The sequence below is a fragment of the Dipodomys merriami genome, unplaced genomic scaffold, assembly GCF_024711535.1.
Source record: "Dipodomys merriami isolate MVZ:Mamm:240054 unplaced genomic scaffold, mDipMer1.0.p SCAF_2, whole genome shotgun sequence".
In the NCBI taxonomy this organism is placed as follows: Eukaryota; Metazoa; Chordata; class Mammalia; order Rodentia; family Heteromyidae; genus Dipodomys; species Dipodomys merriami.
Window position 1 is genome coordinate 117,158,083 of NW_027203381.1, and position 21,046 is coordinate 117,179,128.

The 21,046-nt window shown below is 40.5% G+C and overlaps 1 protein-coding gene across 5 annotated transcripts in view; it reads left to right on the forward strand.

The window, feature by feature from the left end:
* The window catches only part of Ttc3 (tetratricopeptide repeat domain 3), a 121,623-nt gene that overhangs the window by 84,788 nt on the left and 15,789 nt on the right, over positions 1 to 21,046 (forward strand). For 3 of the 5 annotated variants that reach the window (XM_070030663.1, XM_070030664.1, XM_070030665.1), the window contains 7 exons: positions 1,385 to 1,549; positions 4,820 to 5,828; positions 6,815 to 6,880; positions 10,522 to 10,683; positions 15,719 to 15,858; positions 19,271 to 19,339; positions 20,692 to 20,788. In XM_070030663.1, coding sequence (XP_069886764.1) covers positions 1,385 to 1,549; positions 4,820 to 5,828; positions 6,815 to 6,880; positions 10,522 to 10,683; positions 15,719 to 15,858; positions 19,271 to 19,339; positions 20,692 to 20,788 — 1,708 coding nt within the window. The remainder of the gene's footprint in view (positions 1 to 1,384; positions 1,550 to 4,819; positions 5,829 to 6,814; positions 6,881 to 10,521; positions 10,684 to 15,718; positions 15,859 to 19,270; positions 19,340 to 20,691; positions 20,789 to 21,046) is intronic. The other 2 variants (XM_070030660.1, XM_070030661.1) reach the window with 2 other exon arrangements.

Genomic DNA, 21,046 nt, shown 5'->3' on the forward strand with positions numbered 1-21,046 from the left:
ATAATTGCTTTTGTTTGTGATAATAAAACACTAAAAGGTATATTGTCAAGCTATAATGTTATGGGTTAGTCTTATGTATCAATTATATTCACTGCCATCTGGTTAAGTGTTAAAGAAATAGTCGTAAGTAGTAAAACTAGGGAAGAGGAGTAACCTCTTTACCATGATCTTTTACTGATCAAAAACTTTAAAGTGGGCTTTTTTTGGGGGGGGGTCTTTTTTTTTAATACCATGAACTGAGTGGCTTATAACAGGCAGTTGTTTTCATAATTTTGGAGGCTGGGAAGTTCCAAGATGGAAATAGCAAAATAAGTAATCAGAAGATCCACAATCTCTAGAGAAGGACCAGTACTTTTGTGGGAAGTCTTATCTCCATGGTGGTTCTATGAGTGAGAATCAAGTCTTAACAGGTCTCTGGTTTTTAGGGAGTTACGTCATTGCTGGTATGGGAGAGGGAGAGGAAGACATAGAAATGGATTTTGAGTTTTCCCATACCACAAAACATTCCTGCCAATGTGGTTATGTGTGTGTCAATAAGGAAATCCCTCTTCTTGGGAGCCAAGAGAAATCTCAAAACGAGCAGGGAAGATGTTTTCCCTATATCTACCTAGTTTTAGAGCATTGCTTAGTGACAGATGTATGCTCCTTTCCTGAAAGCATTTGTGAAGTGTTTATATGCTAACAACATTGCTTAAGAAAAGTGAAACATTTACGTTTTTATAAAACTTGATTAAAAATAGAATTTTAAACTGCAGTCACCAGAAGTACACATTATCAATGTGCACACACTTCATTTAGTTCCAAGGAGGCACCTTTGAGGAGGAGCTGCACATGCTTCAGAAGCATGGAGTTCAGTACTGTACTGCAGAAGCCTGAATCTTGATTCGTTTTCCCATACACTGCCAATTTGCCAAAGACCTGCCACCTTTCAACTAATGGAAAAGTTTTGTTTTATCACTTAAGAACATTATATGTAGCTTTGATTAGAAAGAATTACCATAAATTTAACCTTGCACTTTGGGTACCATTAGTTTTGGAGGAGGCAGAATTTCCCAATTCAGGACAAGGAAACACATAATGCTATATACAGTGATAAATCAGGACTGACTGAGCTTCTCCACATCAGCTGTGTAATATATTGGCAGTAATTTAAAATTTTGTTTTTGAAAGTTCTTGGTGGTTTTAAAATTTTTATTTCATTTGTGATGTTTGGTCAAAACTACATATAAATCACAGATAAGATTGTCCTAGTGTATATTAATTGTTTTATTTCAATTACATGTTCTTCTGCCTGTTATTTGAGTGCCCCATACCATAGAGGCCTCACTTCAGTGAAATATTCTTAGACAAAAGTTTACTGTTCTCAAAATGGTTTTTTAATCAGCAGGCGTAATTCAGATGCAGCAGGCCCATTTGCAGTGCCTGACCATCTTCGGCAAGATGTAGAAGAATTTGAAGCTCTCTATGACCAGCACAGTAGTGAATATGTTGTCCGAAATAAGAAGCTATGGGATATTAACCCAAAACAAAAATGTTCAACCCTCTATGAGTAAGTAGATTCCTTTCCTATCAGTGCTATTTTATGCCAAGGCTGATACTGTTTATTTTGATAAACATTTTATTCAATCATATGTATATAGCTATTGAGACTTTGTGATCCTCTCCTATGATTATCCTCCTTTGGTCTTTTAGTGGAAACAGTACTTTTGTTTGTTTGTTTGTTTGTTTTGTCAGTCGTGGGGCCTGAACTCTGGGCCTGGGCACTGTCCCTCAGCTCTTCAGCTCAAGGCTAGAGCTCTAACACTTGAACTACAGCACCACTTCTGGTTTTCTTGTGGTTAATTGGAGTCTCATGGAGTTTCCTGCCCAGGCTGGCTTTGAACCTGGATCCTCAGTTCTCAGCCTCCTGAGTAGCTAGGATTACAGGCGTGAGCCACTAGTGCCCAGCTAGAAAGAATTTTTAAGATATTTATTCAACAAATCCTGTGATGATTTGATCTCATTTTTTTATTTGAATAGATTTGTTTGTCATCTCAAAACTCGATGTGTAGCTTGATGAATTCTGACCCTTTCATTGGAGACAAGATCCCAGAATGCCGTTAATACTTTAACTTGGATGATAATTGTTCGGTGATGATAATGTATAAATACAGAACCCCCAACCCCTGCCTTGTTTTTGGCAGTATCAAGTATTCAGGGCCTCAGGGGCACTCTACCACCTGAGACACAGTCACAGTCTTTTTTACTTTAGTTTGGAATTTGTTGTTGTTATTTTATTTTTTGGATAAGGTCTTGGTTGACCTTGGACTGTGATCATCCTCCATATACCTCCAAAATAGTTAGATTGTAGCTGTGTGTTGCCATGGCCAGCTTTTCTTGTCCAGATTAGATCTTAGTTTTTTGCACAGGTTGGCCTCAAACTTCAGTCCTCTTGGTCTCTGCCTCCCAAATTCTTGGAATTAACACCGTACTGACCCTATACTATTTTTTTTAATGTTTCGAAATGTTTATTTGTGTTTACTGTTTCATTTTTTTTCTTTTTTGGTGGTGAGTGCTTTCTGACCTGGCTTGGTCTTTTTTTTTTTTTTTTTAAATTGTAAAGGTGTTGTACAGAGGGGCTGCAGTTACATAAGTAAGGCAATGAGTACATTTCTTGTCAAACATTGTTACCCCCTCTTCTTGATTTTCTGTCACTTTCCCTTCTAATTAAAGTAACTTTGGTTTTTAGGGTTGACAGGCAATTATGAAATTTAACAATTCAAGTTTGAGTGAGGTAAATGAAACAGTATAGTGAACAACTTGAGGAAAATGTAGGAAATGACTTACCATTTTGAGCTAGTATTAATAAATATAGTACATGAGGCCTTCAAGTAATTGAGAAGTAGTATGAGACAGAAATTAATGTAGATGTTAACTATTCACCCAGAGACCTGTTCTCCATCCTCATATGGTCATTTCTTCTATTTGCTTACTTCCATCATTCCTATTCTGTTGTTGTTGTTTTTTTCCTCAGAATTGAAATACGTCCAGAGATCTTATAGATGACAATTTGGAAACAGAAATTATATTTACATTTCTTAAAATATCCTGGAATTTGCTTCAAACTTCCTAAACTGAAGTTAAACTATATTTTTTAGTGGTATTTTTTTCTCTTAGCAGAATTTATTGTTATTGTATGGAAAGAAGTTTATGACTTAAAAAAGACCTATTTCATTGTTTTCATATAGAATTTATATGATATAGTAATATAAAATTAAGTTACAGGTATATCTAAAAACATAATTATTTGCATTAAGAATTAAGGCCTTAATGGCCAGTGTGTTAAAGAAAACTGAAACAACTTCAGTATGTTAGGTGTTTAGAGTAGAAAAATACTGGACAAAGGTGTTAAGAATGCTAAGGTAACTGCTGCAAATTAACCTTTCTTAGCTTAGATGGGGAATTAGCCTGATGTATGTCTCATAGCACCTCTACTTGTAACATTTTATGAACTAGGGAACATCTGGGCCATCCACAAAGTCATTTGATACATGATAGGACAAAAACATACGCTATTTTTCAGATGCCTGTGGCCTGTCTGCCTGTATTCATAACATATGGGTACAAATAGTGTTATAAATATCCAAATAGTCCTTTGCAGGAAAAAAAGTTTCTCACCCTGATTTAGATAGTTGAAGCAAATTGTTTTGTATAGTTTTTCCTAAATCCCCATTTAGTTGTTTTAGTTAGCCACGTAAGTTTATAAGCACTATTGTCGATTCCAGAAAAGGTAGAACATACAGCCTAGCAAGAGAGCTAGGTGAATACTGGTAGCATTACATACAGTGTGTTAGACACAACAGTGACATTCTGAAATGAGAATCATGAGCATATATACAAAGCAGTGATTTTCAAAAGGGCTCTCCTAGAATAGCAGACTTCAAATAACTTTTGAAGTTCTTGCCCCATGCTGACCAACATGCACTGGCATTCTGCAGGTCGATCTGTGTAGCAATGTAGTCACATAGAAACATGCACAGAACTGGAGTCACTAAGAAATTAGACTCCGCCTGTAATTCTAGCTGCTCAGGAGGTTGAGAGCTGAGGATCATGGTTTAAAGCCAGCCCAGACAGTAAAGTCTGTGAGGCTCTTTATCTCCAATAAACCACTAGAAAACCAGAAGTGGCACTGTATCTCAAGTGGTAGAGCGCTCACCTTGAGCTGAAGAGTGCAGGGACAACGCCTAGGCCCAGAGCTCAAGTCCCAAGATCCAACAACAACAACAACAACAACAAAAAACAAAACAAAATGATTCTCCTTATTGGAGATTCAGGTCTTGAACAGCATTGATTTATTGATCAGCTTTGATTAATTTTAGTTCTCTGAATGAATGTACATTCCTGATCTGAAAAATTTTAATGGATTTACTGTATGCAGATAAATAGGATTTTTTTATTTGATTTCCTCTTTTCACTTGTTATTTTTATTTGACATTCTTGGGTTCCTCTACCACCCGCCCAAAAAATATTTTTTTTGTTTCTCACTGCTTTTTAAATCATTTACAGAAAAATTATGTTTTTGAAATTGATAATTTCTTATCTCCTTTTGCTTTTCCCTCAAGAGTTACAAAGGATTATTTTCAGAGGAATGGAGAAGATTTTGTTCAGTGTATCACTGGTTTTAGTTAACCTTATGTTTGTTGTTATGTGTATTGTTGAAAGGATTTAAGATCAATGAAAAGTGGAAAAACATGTTTTGTTTTGGGATAATACAAAGTTTTTCAAATATATGCAAGAACTTTCTTATAATAACTCACACGAATGGATTTTTTTCCCCAAGTTATTTTTCTCAGTTGTTGGAGGAACATGGTCCCTTGGATATGAGTAACAAAATGTTCTCTGAAGAATATGAGTTTTTCCCAGAAGAAACTCGACAGATACTAGCAAAAGCAGGAGGTTTAAAATCTTTTCTCCTTGGATGTCCTCGTTTTGTTGTGATTGATAACTGTATTGCATTGAAAAAAGTTGCTTTACGGCTCAAGAAAAAAAGGAAGAAGAAAAACATTAAAACTAAAGTAGAAGAGATTTCAAAGCCAGGGGACTATTTACGTGTTAAACTGCCACTGAACCCTGCAGCTAGGGAATTTAAACCAGATGTGAAGTCCCAACCTGTGCCTGACGTATCTTCAGTACCAGCTCCTGAGGATGTGAAGCCCCCGCTGGAATCTGATAGCTCTTCCAGTCCAGTTTCTGAGGAGAGCAAACCCATTGAGGTCTCTTCTGATTCTCCCACTCCAGCCTCTGAAGATGCAAATCACACACTAGTTCCCTCACATTCTCCCAAACCAGTTCCTGAGGAGGTGAAACCAACCTATTGGACTCAGTCCCACTTGGTCACAGGATACTGTACGTACGTTCCTTTTCAGAGATTTGACATCACCCAGCCTCCAACAACGTACATAAACGTACTACCAACGTTACCCCAGTATACCAGCATGTACACACCTTTGGCCAGCATCTCTTCGGAATATCCACTGCAGAGATCAATACCAGTGGTGCCGTCCTTTGTAGCCAGTGACAGAGCAGATACAAACGCTGCTGCATATTTTGACGGTCATAATTTGAATGCTGAGAATGTTTCTGGCAGCCAGATTGCCTCTGAAACACATGTTCTTGAGGAGTCTTTGAGAGTATCTGAGAGATCACAGTGTAACCCAGATGAAGCCGATACACCCCTGAGCAAGACTGATGGAGCTGATGACCACTGTGGGAACAGCATATACAAAGTCAACCCAGAAAGTACCAGTGCAGTGACAGATGTCCCATGTACCCAGGAGGTTGCCATACAGGTAAGACTGAAATAGAAAAGACAATAATGCTACAGTTAAACTGACCTTTTTTTGTTGTTTTGGTTTGTTGCTTTCTGGTCCTAGGGGTTAAACTCAGCTTGGGTGCTGTCCTTGAGCTTGTGCTACAGGTTAGCACTCTTAGCTCTCCGTCACTTCAGCCAGTTCCGCTTTGGGCTTTTTTGGTGCTTAATTGGAGATAAGAATATCACAGACTTTCTTGCATGGGCTGGCTTTGAATCCTGATCCTTATATCTCAGTCTCCTAAGTAGCTAGATATATAGGCAAGAGCCATTGGTGCCTAGCCTAAAAATATTTTTAAAATATTAAATCTTTTGTGGGACACGATAAATAATTTTGTCTGAAAGAAGCTTGGACTAATCAATAATCCTTCCCTGCCCAAAATGAGAAATAAGGAAAAATAGTCAGGTGGAACAAAAACATCACCTTCACAGTTAGTAAAGGCAGGGGGATAGAAAGAAGTGTCTACATCTGTAAGGAAATGCATGTCCCACCAGTGAAGTTTTCCTCTCACCAGCTTACCCAAAGTTAACAGCAGGGTCAACAAAAGCAGTCTCCGAACCTAGAGTGCCTGCATATGCTAGCAGCTCTGCCAAGAGTGAATAAAGGAAGCAGTTGGATATGTATTGCAGTGGTAGAAGACTTACCTAGCATGTAAAGACCCACAGCTCTTTTCCCAGCACCAAAATACATATGTACATCTTGCAAACTTGCATAAACACATACAAACAAAGACAAACAAAGAAGGAACAGTCTTGTCTAGGCAGAATTCATTAAATGACTATTGAATTTCCTGTTTGAAGAAGCTTTGAAAAAATAAAAACAATGACCCAAATATGTATAAGAAGCATGAAACAATCAAAATGGAAAAATGTTCTTAGAAAAACGATGGGCATATACTAAAACATTACTATAGCTAGATTTACTAGAAAAATGGAAGAAAATGGAATTTGTTTTGCTCTCTATAGGTGTCTTGCAACGTAACACAGCAAGCAGTCAATACCGATCCATATGGTCCTTATGAGGCACAACAGGTAAGTCAAAATTATATTAAACCAGGGTTGGGGCATAGCTCGAGTGGTAGAGCACCTGCCTAGCAGTGAGTTCAAACCACAGTACTGAGAAAAGTATTAAACTAAAAGAGTATTAAACTACAAATTTAATTGGGAATGATAAAACTATTATGAAGCCAGATAATTACACTCAAAGTTACCAGAACAGCAGCAACAAAAAAAAAAAATTAGCAGGAGATAGCTTTAGAATATAACAAAAAGTTTCTTTGTTTTCACTCTTGTGAGGAAAAGGGCAAAGGAAAATTTGAGTTCTCACACATTTATACTTTATTTCCAAGTATAATGGTTTTATTGTTTTAACTGGTATAATAAAAATGTGGGTTTTTTTTTTTGTTTTTTTGTGTTTTTTTTGGTTGGTCATGGGGCTTGAACTCTGGGCCTGGGCGCTTTCCCTCAGCTCTTCAGCTCAAGGCGAGCACTCTACCACTTGAGCTACAGCTCCACTTCCTGTTTCCTGGTGGTTTATTGGAGATAGGAGTCTCACGGTCTCTCCTGCCCGGGCTGGCTTTGATCCGCGATCTTCAGATCTCAGCCTCCTGAGTAGCTAGGATTACAGGCGTGAGCCACCAACGCCCAGCTTAAAAATGTGTTTATAATTAAACTTATTCGGGCTGGGAAGGTGGCTCAGCGGTGGAGTGTTTGCCTCACATGCATGAAGCCTGTGTTTAATTCCTCAGTGCCATATACACAGAAAAAGCCAGAAGTAGCGCTGTGGCTCAAATGGTAGAGTGCTGGCCTTGAAAAGAACCTCAGGGACAGTGTCCAGCTCTGAGTTCAAGCCCCAGGACTGGTAAATAAATAAATAACTTATTCACATAAATGGAATTGAAAGATCTTCACTTTAAGAATTACTTAGAGGCTGGGAAGGTGGCTCACTGGTAGAGTGCTTCCCTTGCATGCATGAGGCCCTGGGTTCGATTCCTCAGCACCACATAAACAGGAAAAAAAAGCCGGAAGTGGTGCTGTGGCTCAAGTGGTAGAGCGATAGCCTTGAGCTGAAGAGCTGAGGGACAGTGCCCAGGCCCAGAGTTCAGGCCCCATAACACTTCTTCCATGCTATCACATTTAAACCTCATCACATTTCAGTGAGAGATATTTGTGAATATGCCCAATACCGATCAAAGTATTTATTTATGGTCTGCATTTGTCATTCATAAATAAATACTTTGATCGGTATTGGGCATATTCACAAATATCTCTCACTGAAATGTGATGAGGTTTAAATGTGATAGCATGGAAGTGTCACCTCTCTACAGTCTCTTTTGGTGATCTTGAGTATATAAATTAATGTGATCCTTTTGCTAAATTAGGAATAAAAATAGAAGAAACTAAGCTGGACATTGGTGTCTCATGCCTGTAATCCTAACTACTCAAGAGGCAGAGATCTAAGGATCGCGGTTCAAAGCCAGCCTGCAGAGATCTAAGGATCGCGGTTCAAAGCCAGCCCTGGCAGGAAAGTCTAAGAGACCTTTTTTTTTCCTGTCAGTCGTGGGGTCTGAACTCTGAGTCTGGTTGCTGTCCTTCAGCTCTTCAGTTCAAGGCTAAGTACTCTACCACTTGAGCCACAGCGCCACTTCTGGCTTTTTTCTGCTTATATGGTTCTGAGGAATGGAACCCAGGGCCTCATGCATGAAAGGCAAGCACTCTACCACTGAGCCACCTTCCCAGCCCTCCGTGAGACTCTGACCTCCAGTAAATCACTTAGAAAACCGAAAGTGGAGCTAATACTTGATTTGAGCTGAAGAGCAGAGGGCTAGCGCCCAGGCCCAGAGTTCAAGCCCCATGACCGACCCCCCCCCCCCCAAAAAAAAGGAAACCATAAAAACTTGCTCCAGTGTCATAGTAAGATTGACCATTTAGTTTATTATTTAAACGCATGTTCTATTTGTAGTGCTAAGCTCTTGAGTCTGTCTACACTTAACCTGGAGCTCACTTAGGCACACTCACTCATTGGATCATACTAGCATAATTCACAGTTCTCTGATGAATCACAAAATTCAAAGCATTTACCTCCTGCCTTTTTATACTAGGAAGGTGCTTGAATGGGGGAAAGAGGGAGGTACAGAAGATGGCCCAGGTTTGGTGTCACTGGGCTAGATTTCCTCAGCCTGGCTGCCACAGGAGGGCAGCCCTCAGCAGCTAAGCAACAGATACTCTGTTCAGACCCAAGTATGTGACGGGCAACAGTCCCAGCTGTATGAGAGATTTTTTAAAAGCCTTACACAAATTGCTGGCCAGTGTTTCACATTATAGCATAATTTCTGGGTTGTTTTCTTAAGTTGGTCCAAGAGACAGATAACTGAAGTCACGTCATTAATTGCTAAATTCTCTTTTTGAAATAACCAGCTACTTTCCATTTGAAACTTTTAAGGTTAGTTCCAAAACTAATGTTTTCTTTCTTTAGGTTTTTTTTTTTTTTTTTTTTTTAATTTTGCCAATCCTGGGGCCTGAATCTCAGGGCTGGGTGTTGTCCCTGAGCGTCTTTTGCTCAAGGCTGGCACTTGACCACTTTGAGCCACGGCTCTACTTCTGTCCTTTTTTGGTAGTTTATTAGATATAAAAGTCTCACAGACTTTTCTGCCTGGGCTAGCTTCATTTTTTTGGTATTTATGTTTTGTTTTTTTTTTTCTGTTGTTGGTCATGGGGCTTAAACTCTGATTCTGGGCGCTGTCCTGAGCTCTTCATCTCAAGGCGAGCACTCTACCACTTGAGCTACCAGGGCCACTTCTGGTTTTCTGGTGGTTCATTAGAGATAAAGAGTCTCACAGACTTTCCTGCCTGGGCTGGCTTTGAATGCAGTCCTCAGCTCTCAGGTCCCGCTCGGATGATAGGTGCAAGCCACCGGCTCCCAGCTTGCTTTTAAACACTTTGAAAGCCAGGTGCTGGTGGCCTGAAGCCTATAGTCCTAGCTGCTCAGGAAGCTGAAATCTGATTGTAGTTTGAAGCCAGCCTGTGCAGGCAATTCCATGAGATTGATCTCTAGTTAACTGTGGTAAAACCAGAAGTGCAACCTTGGCTCCACTTTTGCTAGTCTTTAGGAAAAAACAAAACAAAAACCTGAGAGACAGTTGCCCAGGCCCTGAGTCAACGCCCATGACCAATCAAAACAAATTTTTAAATTTTGAATCTGTATACATTAACAATGTGAGAGTTTCATTGTCATCATTCTATAGACAAACTGTGTACTTTGAACTTATGCACCCCTCCATTACATTCCTAGTCATCCCTTTCTCCTTTCTCATCTTTTTTTTTTTTTTTTCCAGCCCTGCAGCTTAAACTCAGGGCCTGGGCGCTGTCCCTGAGCTTCTTTTGCTCAATGCTAGCATTCTACCACTTGAGCCACAGCACCACTTCTGGCTTTTTCTGTGTATGTGGTACTGAGGAATCAAACCCAGGGCTTCATGCGTGCTAGGCAAGCACTCTACCACTAAGCCACCCCAGCCCTTCCTTTCTCATACATGTGTATGGGGGGGGGAGGCGCACATGCCCGTGAATTCATGTATGTGCGTCTGTGTGTATATGTGTGTTTGTATGTGTGTTCAGAACAAGATCACATATAGGCATTTGAAGCAATGTTTAAGGGTTTTATCATTTCCTTTTAGGGGGATATTTCACAGATTGAAAAAGAGTACGAAAAAGAATATCACACATTACAAGAACAGCTTAAGGAAGCATATGAAAATTATGAGCAGATAAAACTCAGGAGCTCAGAAGAGACCAGGGATCTGGAAGAAAAGTTGAAAAGGAACATAGAAGAAAACAAGGTAATCCTGTCTGAAACCTTCCTTAAGTAGTCAGCATAATTAGGAGCATTCAAGTATAACTGTTGATGAGCCTCAATTAGCTGAACCACACGTTGACTAAACAAAGAATTCTATCTCCAAATAGCCTCTTCGAAATTTTTCTCTGTTTTCAAGTGACAATGTTTCTTGCACTGTTGAAACTCTACAAATTGCTTTTGAGAAAAGGGCTATAAATCTGGCTTTTCATTTCAGTTTTTTGGTAAACTAAAACTCTTTTCTAGTGACTACGTTTCATGTTAAATTCCTGTCTGTATTGAGAGGCATGTCACATTAGTCGTTCCAAGTCTGGAGCCAGACTGATGGAGATTATATCCAGACAGGATTCTATTCTGATAGTTCTGGTCTTGGGTAAATTAAGTAACTTCTCTGTGCTTTAGTTGCTTATCTGGAACCTTTGAGTAATAATTGTTCCTATTTTGTAGCTTTAAAACGCTTGTACAGTCATTAAAACTGCCTTGTACTACATAGTAAGGGTTCAGTGATCATTTTCCTCCTAAGACAGCATGAAAATTACTCGTAGAGTCTTTGGACTCCAACTGCCCTTCAGAGTATCTAGTTTGAATGTACTGCTCTGGAATTCTAGTAGATGAGATTGAGCACCAGTTACATTTAGCTGACTGGAGGATAAATACCAGTTAGGGACAAGACCAGATTAAATTAGTGTGGCAGTGGAATTGTGATGTAAGGAAATTATGTTGTGTTTTTTAAAAACTTGTGTCTTTTGTTCAGAAAGGTAACATTATTTAAGAAGGGATGATTTTTATTCCAGAAGTCCAGATCAATAGCTAGAATAATGTATTAAATATTAGAGTATTTGCTGGGTACTACTGCCTCATATCTGTAATCCAGCTACTCAAGAGACTGAGATTTGAGAATCAGTCTTCAGAGCTAGCCAAAGCAGACAAATTGGAAAGTCTCATCTCCAGTTGACTAGCTCCATTGGTAGAGTACCAGCTATGAGTGGAAAAATGATACAAGAGTGTGAGCCCTTGAGTTCAAGCCCCAGCATTGGAAAGGGAGGGAGGAAGAGAGGGAAAGAAAAAACAAGAAAATTACTTTAACGGAACCTTAAAAAAACTCCCTTATGGGTGAGGGGGAAACTGGGAAAGAATGAGGGAATGGAGGACACTGTTCTAAAGGAAATATGCTCGTTACCTGACTTATGTAACTGTAACCCCGCTGCACATCATCTTTACATAAAATTCATAAAAAGAACAAACTCACTACGATTTAAGTATACACAGAGGAAAAGGATTCATCTGTAAAGATAACTATTAGGATGTTTCCTAGGACCTATTGGGTGGAACTGCGAAGACAGGATGAAAAGAACAAAAAGAAAACTCTGCTTACTACATAACATAGGGAACATGAGTTTAATAAACTATGGAAGGTTTATCAAAATGAAGTATTGTTACAAATTCAGTTTCAGTAAATCCATATGAAAATTCTTAGGGCCACCCACGTGAGCAACAGGCAGGCTGGGCACAAAGGTACCTCAGCTTGGCGGTAGGTAAGTGAAGCGTATTTCTCTCTGACAGCTTTCCCGCCTTTATAAACTAGTGGCTGGTGCTATATTTGCATAGTTCAAGGTTCTGCCATCTGTGCCCAAGGGGAAGGCTGTGAGAGAGCAGCAGCACTGACTAATGTGTTCTGGCTCTTAGCTTGGTTTTTGTTTTTGAATTTGCCAAGTAGCCCAAGCTGGCTTCAAACTCTTGATTTTCTGCCTCTGTAGTGCTAGAATTACAGGTACATACAGTGGACTGTTACTGTACTTTTTTTTTTGTCAGTCATGGGGGCTCAACTCTGGGCCTTGGCTCCTCCCTCAGCTCTTCAGCTCTACCACTTGAGCCACAGCGCCACTTCCAGCTTTTTTCTGCTTATGTGGTACTGAAGAATCAAACCCAGGGCCTCATGCATGCAAGGCAAGCACTCTCTACCACTGAGCCAACTTCCCAGTCCATGGTATGGCTTTGAGTCTGCTGTCATACTCAAAAGCATAGTAAGTCTGATTTGTAAAGAAGCAATTATTTTGTCTCTAAAATGATCAGTTTATTAGGTATTAGACTTCCCAGGTGAAATGTATACTTGTTACCTGTCAAGATAAACTGCTAGTCTGAGTGCCTTTGGTGTCTACACAAGAGCAAGTGGGATTGAGATGTGGTTACTTCTTTACTAATCAAGAAGCAACTATGTCATTAAAGTGGCTAATACAAATAGCAGATGAGCTCATTGAGTATTTTCATTGGCTGAGCAGTATGTGTTTACACTTGCACATGGGGTTATAATTCTTTATGCCTTTTGTTACCTGATCTCCTTTAAATACTTGTTGCCAAGTAGGTTCTCGTGCCTCAGCATCGTATAACCATGTGGTTGTACCTAATCTCCATGCCAAAGACCTGGGGATCCAAGGTGAGATCATTGGCTTAAAGTAGAAAAGCAGGATAGGAGAGAAACAAAGTTGGCTTGGCAGCAAGGCAGGCAAATTGACACTGGTCCTGGTACAGAAATAAACTAGGTAGAGGATAAGATTTTGTAAATAGAGTAAGCTGGGATCAGTGAGGTTTTAGGGAGGGAAATGTGACAAGACTTGTTCCTAGGCTTAGAAAACACCACTGAACTATTGTTTTAATTCTGTCACCCAGAAACAATAATAAACTCTTTCCTTCAGTATGACTCAAAAATCTTTAAGGAGCTAGACTGACTTGCAAGTTTGCCTCCCTAGAGCATCGAACACTTGTTGTCCTTGACTAAAGAGGAAAAAATGTCCTCTCAGTTGGTATCACTTTGGACTTGTGGCCATTATTTCCTGTGGAGTGTGTATACATTGACTTTAGGATACATCATGCTTTCTGAGAACCCTTGTCCTTAGTGATCCACAGGAAACCTGACAGGAAGTAAAAACTAAATCCTCCTACAGCAAATGTGAGGCTAATATTTCATTAAGCATCCATCAATGATAGTCTTGAAACTGTAGAATGTTTAACATTTGGCTTTTATTTAGTTCTTTCATTTAAATAATGCTCTGATAATGAGAAATGTTAAGATAGAGAGTGCTTTACTTATAAATGATGGGTATTTACAAACATGTTCATTCAAACCTCTTGCTACCATTGAATGAATTAATCTTCAAAAAGGACATAAAACTTTCCATGTGTTTCAAAGTTCAAAAATGATCCAGGCTTGAGCCGGGCGCCGGTGACTCACGCCTGTAATCCTAACTACTCAGGAGGTTGACATCTGAGGATCACGGCTCAAAGCCAGCCCAGGCAAGAAAGTCCATGAAACTGTTTTGTTTTTTTTTTTTGTGAACACACTGTACAGAGGGGTTACAATTACATGGGCAGGATAATGCGTACATTTCTTATCAAGCATTGCAGCCTCCTCATTTGTTTACCCTTCACATCCCTTCCCAGCCTCCCTTTTTTTTTTTTTTTTTTTTTTTTGGTCGGTCATGGGGCTTGAACTCTGGGCCTGGACGCTGTCCCTCAGCTCTTCAGCTCAAGGCAAGCGCTCTACCACTTGAGCTACAGCTCCACTTCTGGTTTTCTAGTGGTTTATTGGAGATAGGAGTCTCACGGTCTTTCCTGCCCGGGCTGGCTTTGAACTCAGCCTTCTGAGTAGCTAGGATTACAGGCGTGAGCCACCAGCGCTGGGCTCCATGAAACTTTTATCTCCAATAAACCACCAGAAAACCGGAAGTGGTGCTGTAGCTCAAGTGGTAGAGTGCTAGCCATGAGCTGAAGAGCTGAGGGACAGCGCTCAAGCCCAGAGTTCAAGCCCCACGACTGACAAAAAAAAAAAAAAGAGCCAGACTCTCATTTCTGTGAGACTCTTACTTACCTCCAGTTAACCACCAGAAACCTGGAAGTGGCGCTGTGGCTCAGGTAGTAGAACATTAGCCTTGAGCTGAGGAGCTGAGGGACAGCACCCATGACCACCACCACCAACAACAACAAAAGTTTCAAAGGCCGGTCTCCAGTGGCTCATGCCTGTAATCCTAGCTACTCAGAAGGCTGAGATTTGAGGATCAAGGTTTGAAGCCAGCCCAGGCTGGAAAGTCCATGAGACTCTTTATCTCCAGCAAAGCATCAAAAAAAAGCCGGAAGTGGAGCTGTAGCTCAAATGGTACATCTCTAGCATTGAACAAAAAAAGCACAGGACAGCATCTAGGCCTACCAGGACCACCAACACACACAACAAAAGTGTTTCAAAGATGTTTCAAAAAGCCGAAGCTGCGTGGGAAAGTTAACAAAATGGACTGGGTATCAGTGTTGCAACCTCACTCTAGGGGAAAGAGAACTAACTTTTCATCAGCAGGTCCCATTTCTCTTTTGTCAAACTGCCTGAGAGTTTGTTAAGTTTTCACACAGAGGCATTCCATTTTTTTTTTTTTTTTTTTTTTGGGTCCAGTCGTGGGGCCTGAACTCTGGGCCTGGGCGCTGTCCCTCAGCTCTTCAGCTCAAGGCTAGCGCTCTACCACTTGAGCCACAGCACCACTTCCGGCTTTTTTCTTTTTGCTTATATGGTGCTGAGGAATCAAACCCAGGGCCTCAGGCTTGCAAGGCAAGCGCTCTACCACTGAGCCACCTTCCCAGCCCCATTCCATTTTTTTTAAAGCAAACAAAAAGTTTTAGACTTGAGCAGACTACTTCTGGATTAAAGAAACATGGCATGGAGAGTGAAGTATGCACCCTTATGTGCACAGTGAAGCGCTTCTTCAGAGTACTTTCTGTAATGAGCTGAGTGCTTAGGATGTGGTTGTGTTGTATGACTATACCTCAGGGCTGGCCATTACAGCATAACCTGCCATGGGTGCTAGCTTGTGCATCTTTATTCCCCTAGAACTCAAGCCATTGTGGGAGCTAATACATTTTCACAATTCTGTTCTTTTGGACTCAGCTCTCCACCCCCTCTACCACTACCCCCCTCCCCCCCCCCCCGCAAAAAAAAAAAAAGTACATTGCCATTTATTCAGGTACTTTCTGAAATGTTTTAGATCTCCAAGACAGAATTAGATTGGTTCCTTCAAGATTTGGACAAAGAAATTAAAAAATGGCAACGAGAGAAAAAAGAAATCCAAGAAAGATTGAAAGCACTGAAGAAGAAAATTAAGAAGCTTTTAAATACCATTGAAATGTAAGTAACAGTTGAAAGGCAATACCTTTTCTTAACAACATTTGTGAAGTATATTTGTTGTTATTTTCACCTTTTATGTTTGATTTGGACTGAGCTCCAATGGGATGGCTCAGTACCTGTAATTGATGATCTTTCTCCTTTTATAGCCTCTCCATCTGCTGATTATCTATACGATCTTGCCATGTGCTCTCGGGCATAGTAGCCACACTTCTGTGATGTTTAAGGTCCCTAAGGATGTAGAAACTGCAGTGCTTATTGATAGTTCAAGCCCAAAACTTGTCATAAGCATGATTTCTGCCACATTCAGTTGTTTACAGCCTCAGCCTAGTTTAGATGGCTTTTTGGAGGCCACAATGTATATTGACCTCCAAGGATACTTATAGTTTCTCTATGCTTGGTGCCATATAACTAGATGCTCTACACCCCCCCCTTACACCTTCCCTTCCCCTCCCCCCCTCCCCCCGGTCTTAGGGCTAGAACTCAGGGACTGGGCACTGTTCCTGAGCTTTTTTGCTTAAGGTTAGCAGCACTCCATCACTTGAACCACAGCCATAAAATTTTCCATGCCAATGTCTTTTTTTTTTTTTAGGTGGATGTTGGAATCTGTGTTAACTAGGCTGACCTCAAACTTGAATTCTCCTGACTTAGCCTTCTGAGTAGATGGGATTCTAGACATGAGCCATCATGCCTGCCTTGTCATTCTTTTAAATATCGACAAAGTAGTTCCCTTAGTAGACCACATTTAATGAAACTAATGTCTGTAAAGCTCTGAATATTTGTGTAACTTAATTTTAAAAATGTGGAAATTGGGGCTTGGAAGGTAGCTCAGTGGTAGGGTGCTTGCCTTGCATGCATGAGACCCTGGGTTTGATTCCTCAGCACCACATAAGCAAAAACAAGCCAGAAGTGGTGCTGTGGCTCAGGTGGTAGAGCACTAGCCTTGAGCTGAAGAGCTGAGGGACAACACCCAGGCCCAGAGTTCAGGCCCCATGACTGACAAAAAAAAAAAAAATTGGAAATTGCTAAGTGCCAGTGGTTCATGCCTGAATCTTAGCTACTCAGCAAGCTTAGATCTGAGAATCATGATTTGAAGCCAGTCTGGGAAGAAAAGTCTGAGAAACTCTTCAGCAAAAAGCCGTACTGGATGCATGGTTCAATTGGTAGAGTATCAGTTAAGCATGAAGCCTTAAGTTCAAGCCCCCAAACCAGCGTGTTCTCTGTCTCTCTCTCTCTCTCTCCCTCTCCCTTTCATATACACACACACGTGTGTGTGCAAGCATTCATGTGCACGAGCCAAAAAAGAGATTACACTAGTATCTTAAGCCTGTAATCCTAGATGCTCAGGAGGCAGAGATTGGAAGAGTCAAGAGTTTGAGGCCAGCCCTGGCTAAAGACCCCCACCTCAACTAATAGCTGGCTATAAACTGTCATTACAGCTGTACAGGAGGCTGAGACGGAGAATCATAGTTCAAGGCTTGGATAGGCAAAGAAGTTCCTAAGACCCTCATCTCAATAGAAAAGAAGTTAGGTGTAGTGGTGCGTACCTGTCATCATAGCTATGGTGGTAATTCAATAGGAGAATTGAAGTCTAGGCCAGCCCAGACATAAGAGCAAAACCTGTCTTGCAAAAAGGCCTGAAAGATTACAGTGCCTGCTTAGCTAGTGTGAAGCCCTGAGCTCACACCTCAGAACCTCAAAAAAAAAAGGGAAGGAGGACTAACTCATAATTTACATGGCAATTCAGGCATACTGTTTAAAAAGATAACAATTTTATAAGAAAAATTAATCGGGGGCGGGAGGATGGGAAGGAATGGGAAGGGGAAACAAAGGAAGAGGCTACAATGCTTGATAAGAAATGTACTCATTATCTTGCCCATGTAATTGTAACCCCTCTGTACAGTATTTTCACAATAAAAAAAGAAAGAAAAAAAATTAACCATTTCTGCTGTGTAATAAACATTACTATTTTTTTCATTTTAGCTTCAAAACTGATTTTTTATATTTAGATTTTTAAATAACATCTTACTATCTTTTTTATCTCTTTCCTTGTGCTAGATCTCAAGGGGTAGAAATCTGTCTCATATTATTTAATCTCACTACCCATTAACAAATGACTGGGATATAAAAGAGCTCATGGTTGGTGTAGGGATACTGCCCACTAGTGACTGAAAGCATATGTAATCAGTGAAGGTGCAGCTCAGGAGTGTGAGAGTGGAAGAATCACTTAAAAAGAAGTGAAATGGAGCAGGGTGCTGGTGGCCCACCCCTGTAATCCTAGCTACTCTGAAGGACGCGATTTGATGATTGAGGTTCAAAGCCAGCCAGGGCAGAAAAACCAGAAAACTGGAAGTGGCACTGTGGCTTGAAGTGGTAGAGCAGTAGCCTTGAGTGAAAAAGCTCAGGGACATCGCCCAGGCCCTGAGTTCAAATCCCATGACCATAAAATAAAGTGAGATGGCATTTAAACTAGATCTTATTAGAAATGTTTAAAAACTACACGGGAAAGGTATATAGTTGTCCTGGGATGTTTTGTTTTTGTTTTTGTTTTGGCGGTCATGGAGCTAGAACTCTGGGCTTGGGCACTGTCCCTGTGCTCTTCAGCTTAAGGTGAGTGCTCTACCACTTGAGCCACAAAGCCACTTCTGGTTTTCTAGTGGATTATTGGAGGTAAGAGTCTCACGGACTTTCCTGCCCAGGCTGGACTTTGAACCATGATTCTCAGACTTTGAACCATGATTCTCCTGAGTAGCTAGGATTACAAGCATGAGCCACCAGCGCCCAGCTAGTTGTCCTGTTTTAACTGTGAAGTCATAGATTGTCCTCTGAGTAAGAGAGTCACTGCTTCTACCAAAACTGACTGAGAGCCTGTGCTCCTAGCTTCCAGCTGAAGCCACCTGCAGTGTGCTTCCTGGGTGATATATCTGTAAGTAGAGTGAAGCAAAAGCGAATCTCCCCTCCAAGTGTAAAAGAAAATTTCTCAAAAGGAAAACAACCTCAATTGCTTGCCCATTTATAAGCTAGAAATGAAACAAAATATAAAAGCATTTTTTTTTTTTTTTTTTTTTTTTTTTTGTCGGCCGTGGGGCTTGAACTCTGGGCCTGGGCGCTGTCGCTCAGCTCTTCAGCTCAAGGCGAGCGCTCTACCACTTGAGCTATAGCGCCACTTCCGGTTTTCTGGTGGTTTATTGGAGATAGGAGTCTCACGGTCTCCCCTGCCCGGGCTGGCTTTGAACCACGATCCTCAGATCTCAGCCTCCTGAGTAGCTAGGATTACAGGCGTGAGCCACCAGCGCCCGGCTATATAAAAGCATTTTAAAAACTAAAAATGCTTGTATAGATATGGTGTAATTTACTGGATAGGATGATTTGAAAAATCTGCAGGCTAATTAAACTAGTTACACTTCTTTTGTAGGTCCACCCAGAAAAATGATGTCATGGACAAGAACCAGGAACTTTTTCCCGACCAATCCCTTGAAAGCAGGCAGGCTATTTTCATTATCTTACACTTTTTCTAACAGAAATATAACCATACTCTAGTCTTTTAAATATTTAGTTGCTTATGTGTTTGTTTTAAATACCTATCTAGCCAGGCTTCAGTGGCCCACACCTATAATCCTAGCTACTTAGGAGGCTGAGATCTGATGGTGAAGGTTCAAAGTCAGCCCAGGCAGGAAAATCTGTGAGAAACTTTTATCTCCAGTTTACCACCAAAAAGCCAAGAATGAGGCTGTGCCTTTAGTGGTACAGTGCTAGCCTTGAGCACAAAACTCAAGAGACAACAACCAAGACATAACAATTACCTATTTTATTTTCATTTCATTTTGAAACTAAGTATAAATAAGTATTATTTCTATATTTTCTTTAGGTATTTTTATTTTACCAGGCAATATAAAGAAATCATGAATGTATTGTTTTCAGTTACTCTTATTTATTTGAATTAACTTGAAACTAAAGGTGTGTTGGAAAACTTTTTGAGGTTGAGGGTGTCACTAGATGGTAGAAGTGCTTTTCTGGGTTTGTAGTACACAGCGGTCCTGGGTTGCATTACAAGCATCTATTGTGTTGCTTGAAATGTTAGTCTGTACCAAATGCCCTTTTAATGTTCCTACTGGAGGTAATGAGTTTCCACATAGGCATAATATGTTATCAGTGGTGAGCAGTTATATTTTGCTTTTCTCATTTGATAATTTCATAAGCACACTTCATTTCCAGCATATTGCATGGCCACCTTTTTTTAGCATTTAGTTTCCTTTTCCCCACATAGGCTGTTAAGAAGTGTGGCTAGGGGGGCGGGGGGAGGAGGATGGGAAGGGATGGGAAGGGGAAACAAAGGAGGAGGCTACAATGCTTGATAAGAAATGTACTCATTATCTTGCCCATGTAATTTTAACCCCTCTGTACAGTATTTTCACAATTAAAAAAAGATTATCAAAAATAAATAGTTAGATATCCACATTTTTTTTAAAAAGTGTGGCTATGCGCAATTATGCACAGGTCATTCTATTTTGTTGAGTCTTTTGCTCATGATGTATGTCAATAATTTCTGGCCCCAAAGGGAATTGTTGATAGCATTCACTCATGTGGAAGGTTGTATTCCACCTGCACTCTTAACCAGTGGCCTGTCATGGCATCCTCCATCTCTCTCAGCTTGGCCCTCAGATACTCAACTGGGGTTTTACACTTTCCTTTGGTCATTTGTAAAATGGAGAGAGCATATACCATGTGAGTCCTGTTATATGAGGAAATTAAGTGTGGCTTAGTCTTAAAATTGATCTGGCCTGGAGTTGAATTTGTTCTCAAGGTTTTTGTTTTTTTTTTCTTTCAACATTGTAGTAATACATTTACAAGTGAGAAAATGCAAATAGAAGAGCGTATACAGAAAGGGAAGGAGTGCTGTGAAGAGAGTCGACAAAGGGCCATGGCTGCAGAGGTGAGTGCTGGTCTGTGAAGGACACTGCTGAGGGGCAGGTGTGACAAGGCCACTTTTTGGGTTTTGTGTTTCTTTTTTTTTTTTTTTTTTTTTTGGGTCCAGTCATGGGGCCTGAATTCTGGGCCTGGGCACTGTCCCTCAGCCCTTCAGCTCAAGGCTAGCGCTCTACCACTTGAGCCACGGCGCCACTTCTGGCTTTTTTCTTTTTTCTTATGTGGTGCTGAGGAATCGAACCCAGGGCCTCATGCATGCAAGGCA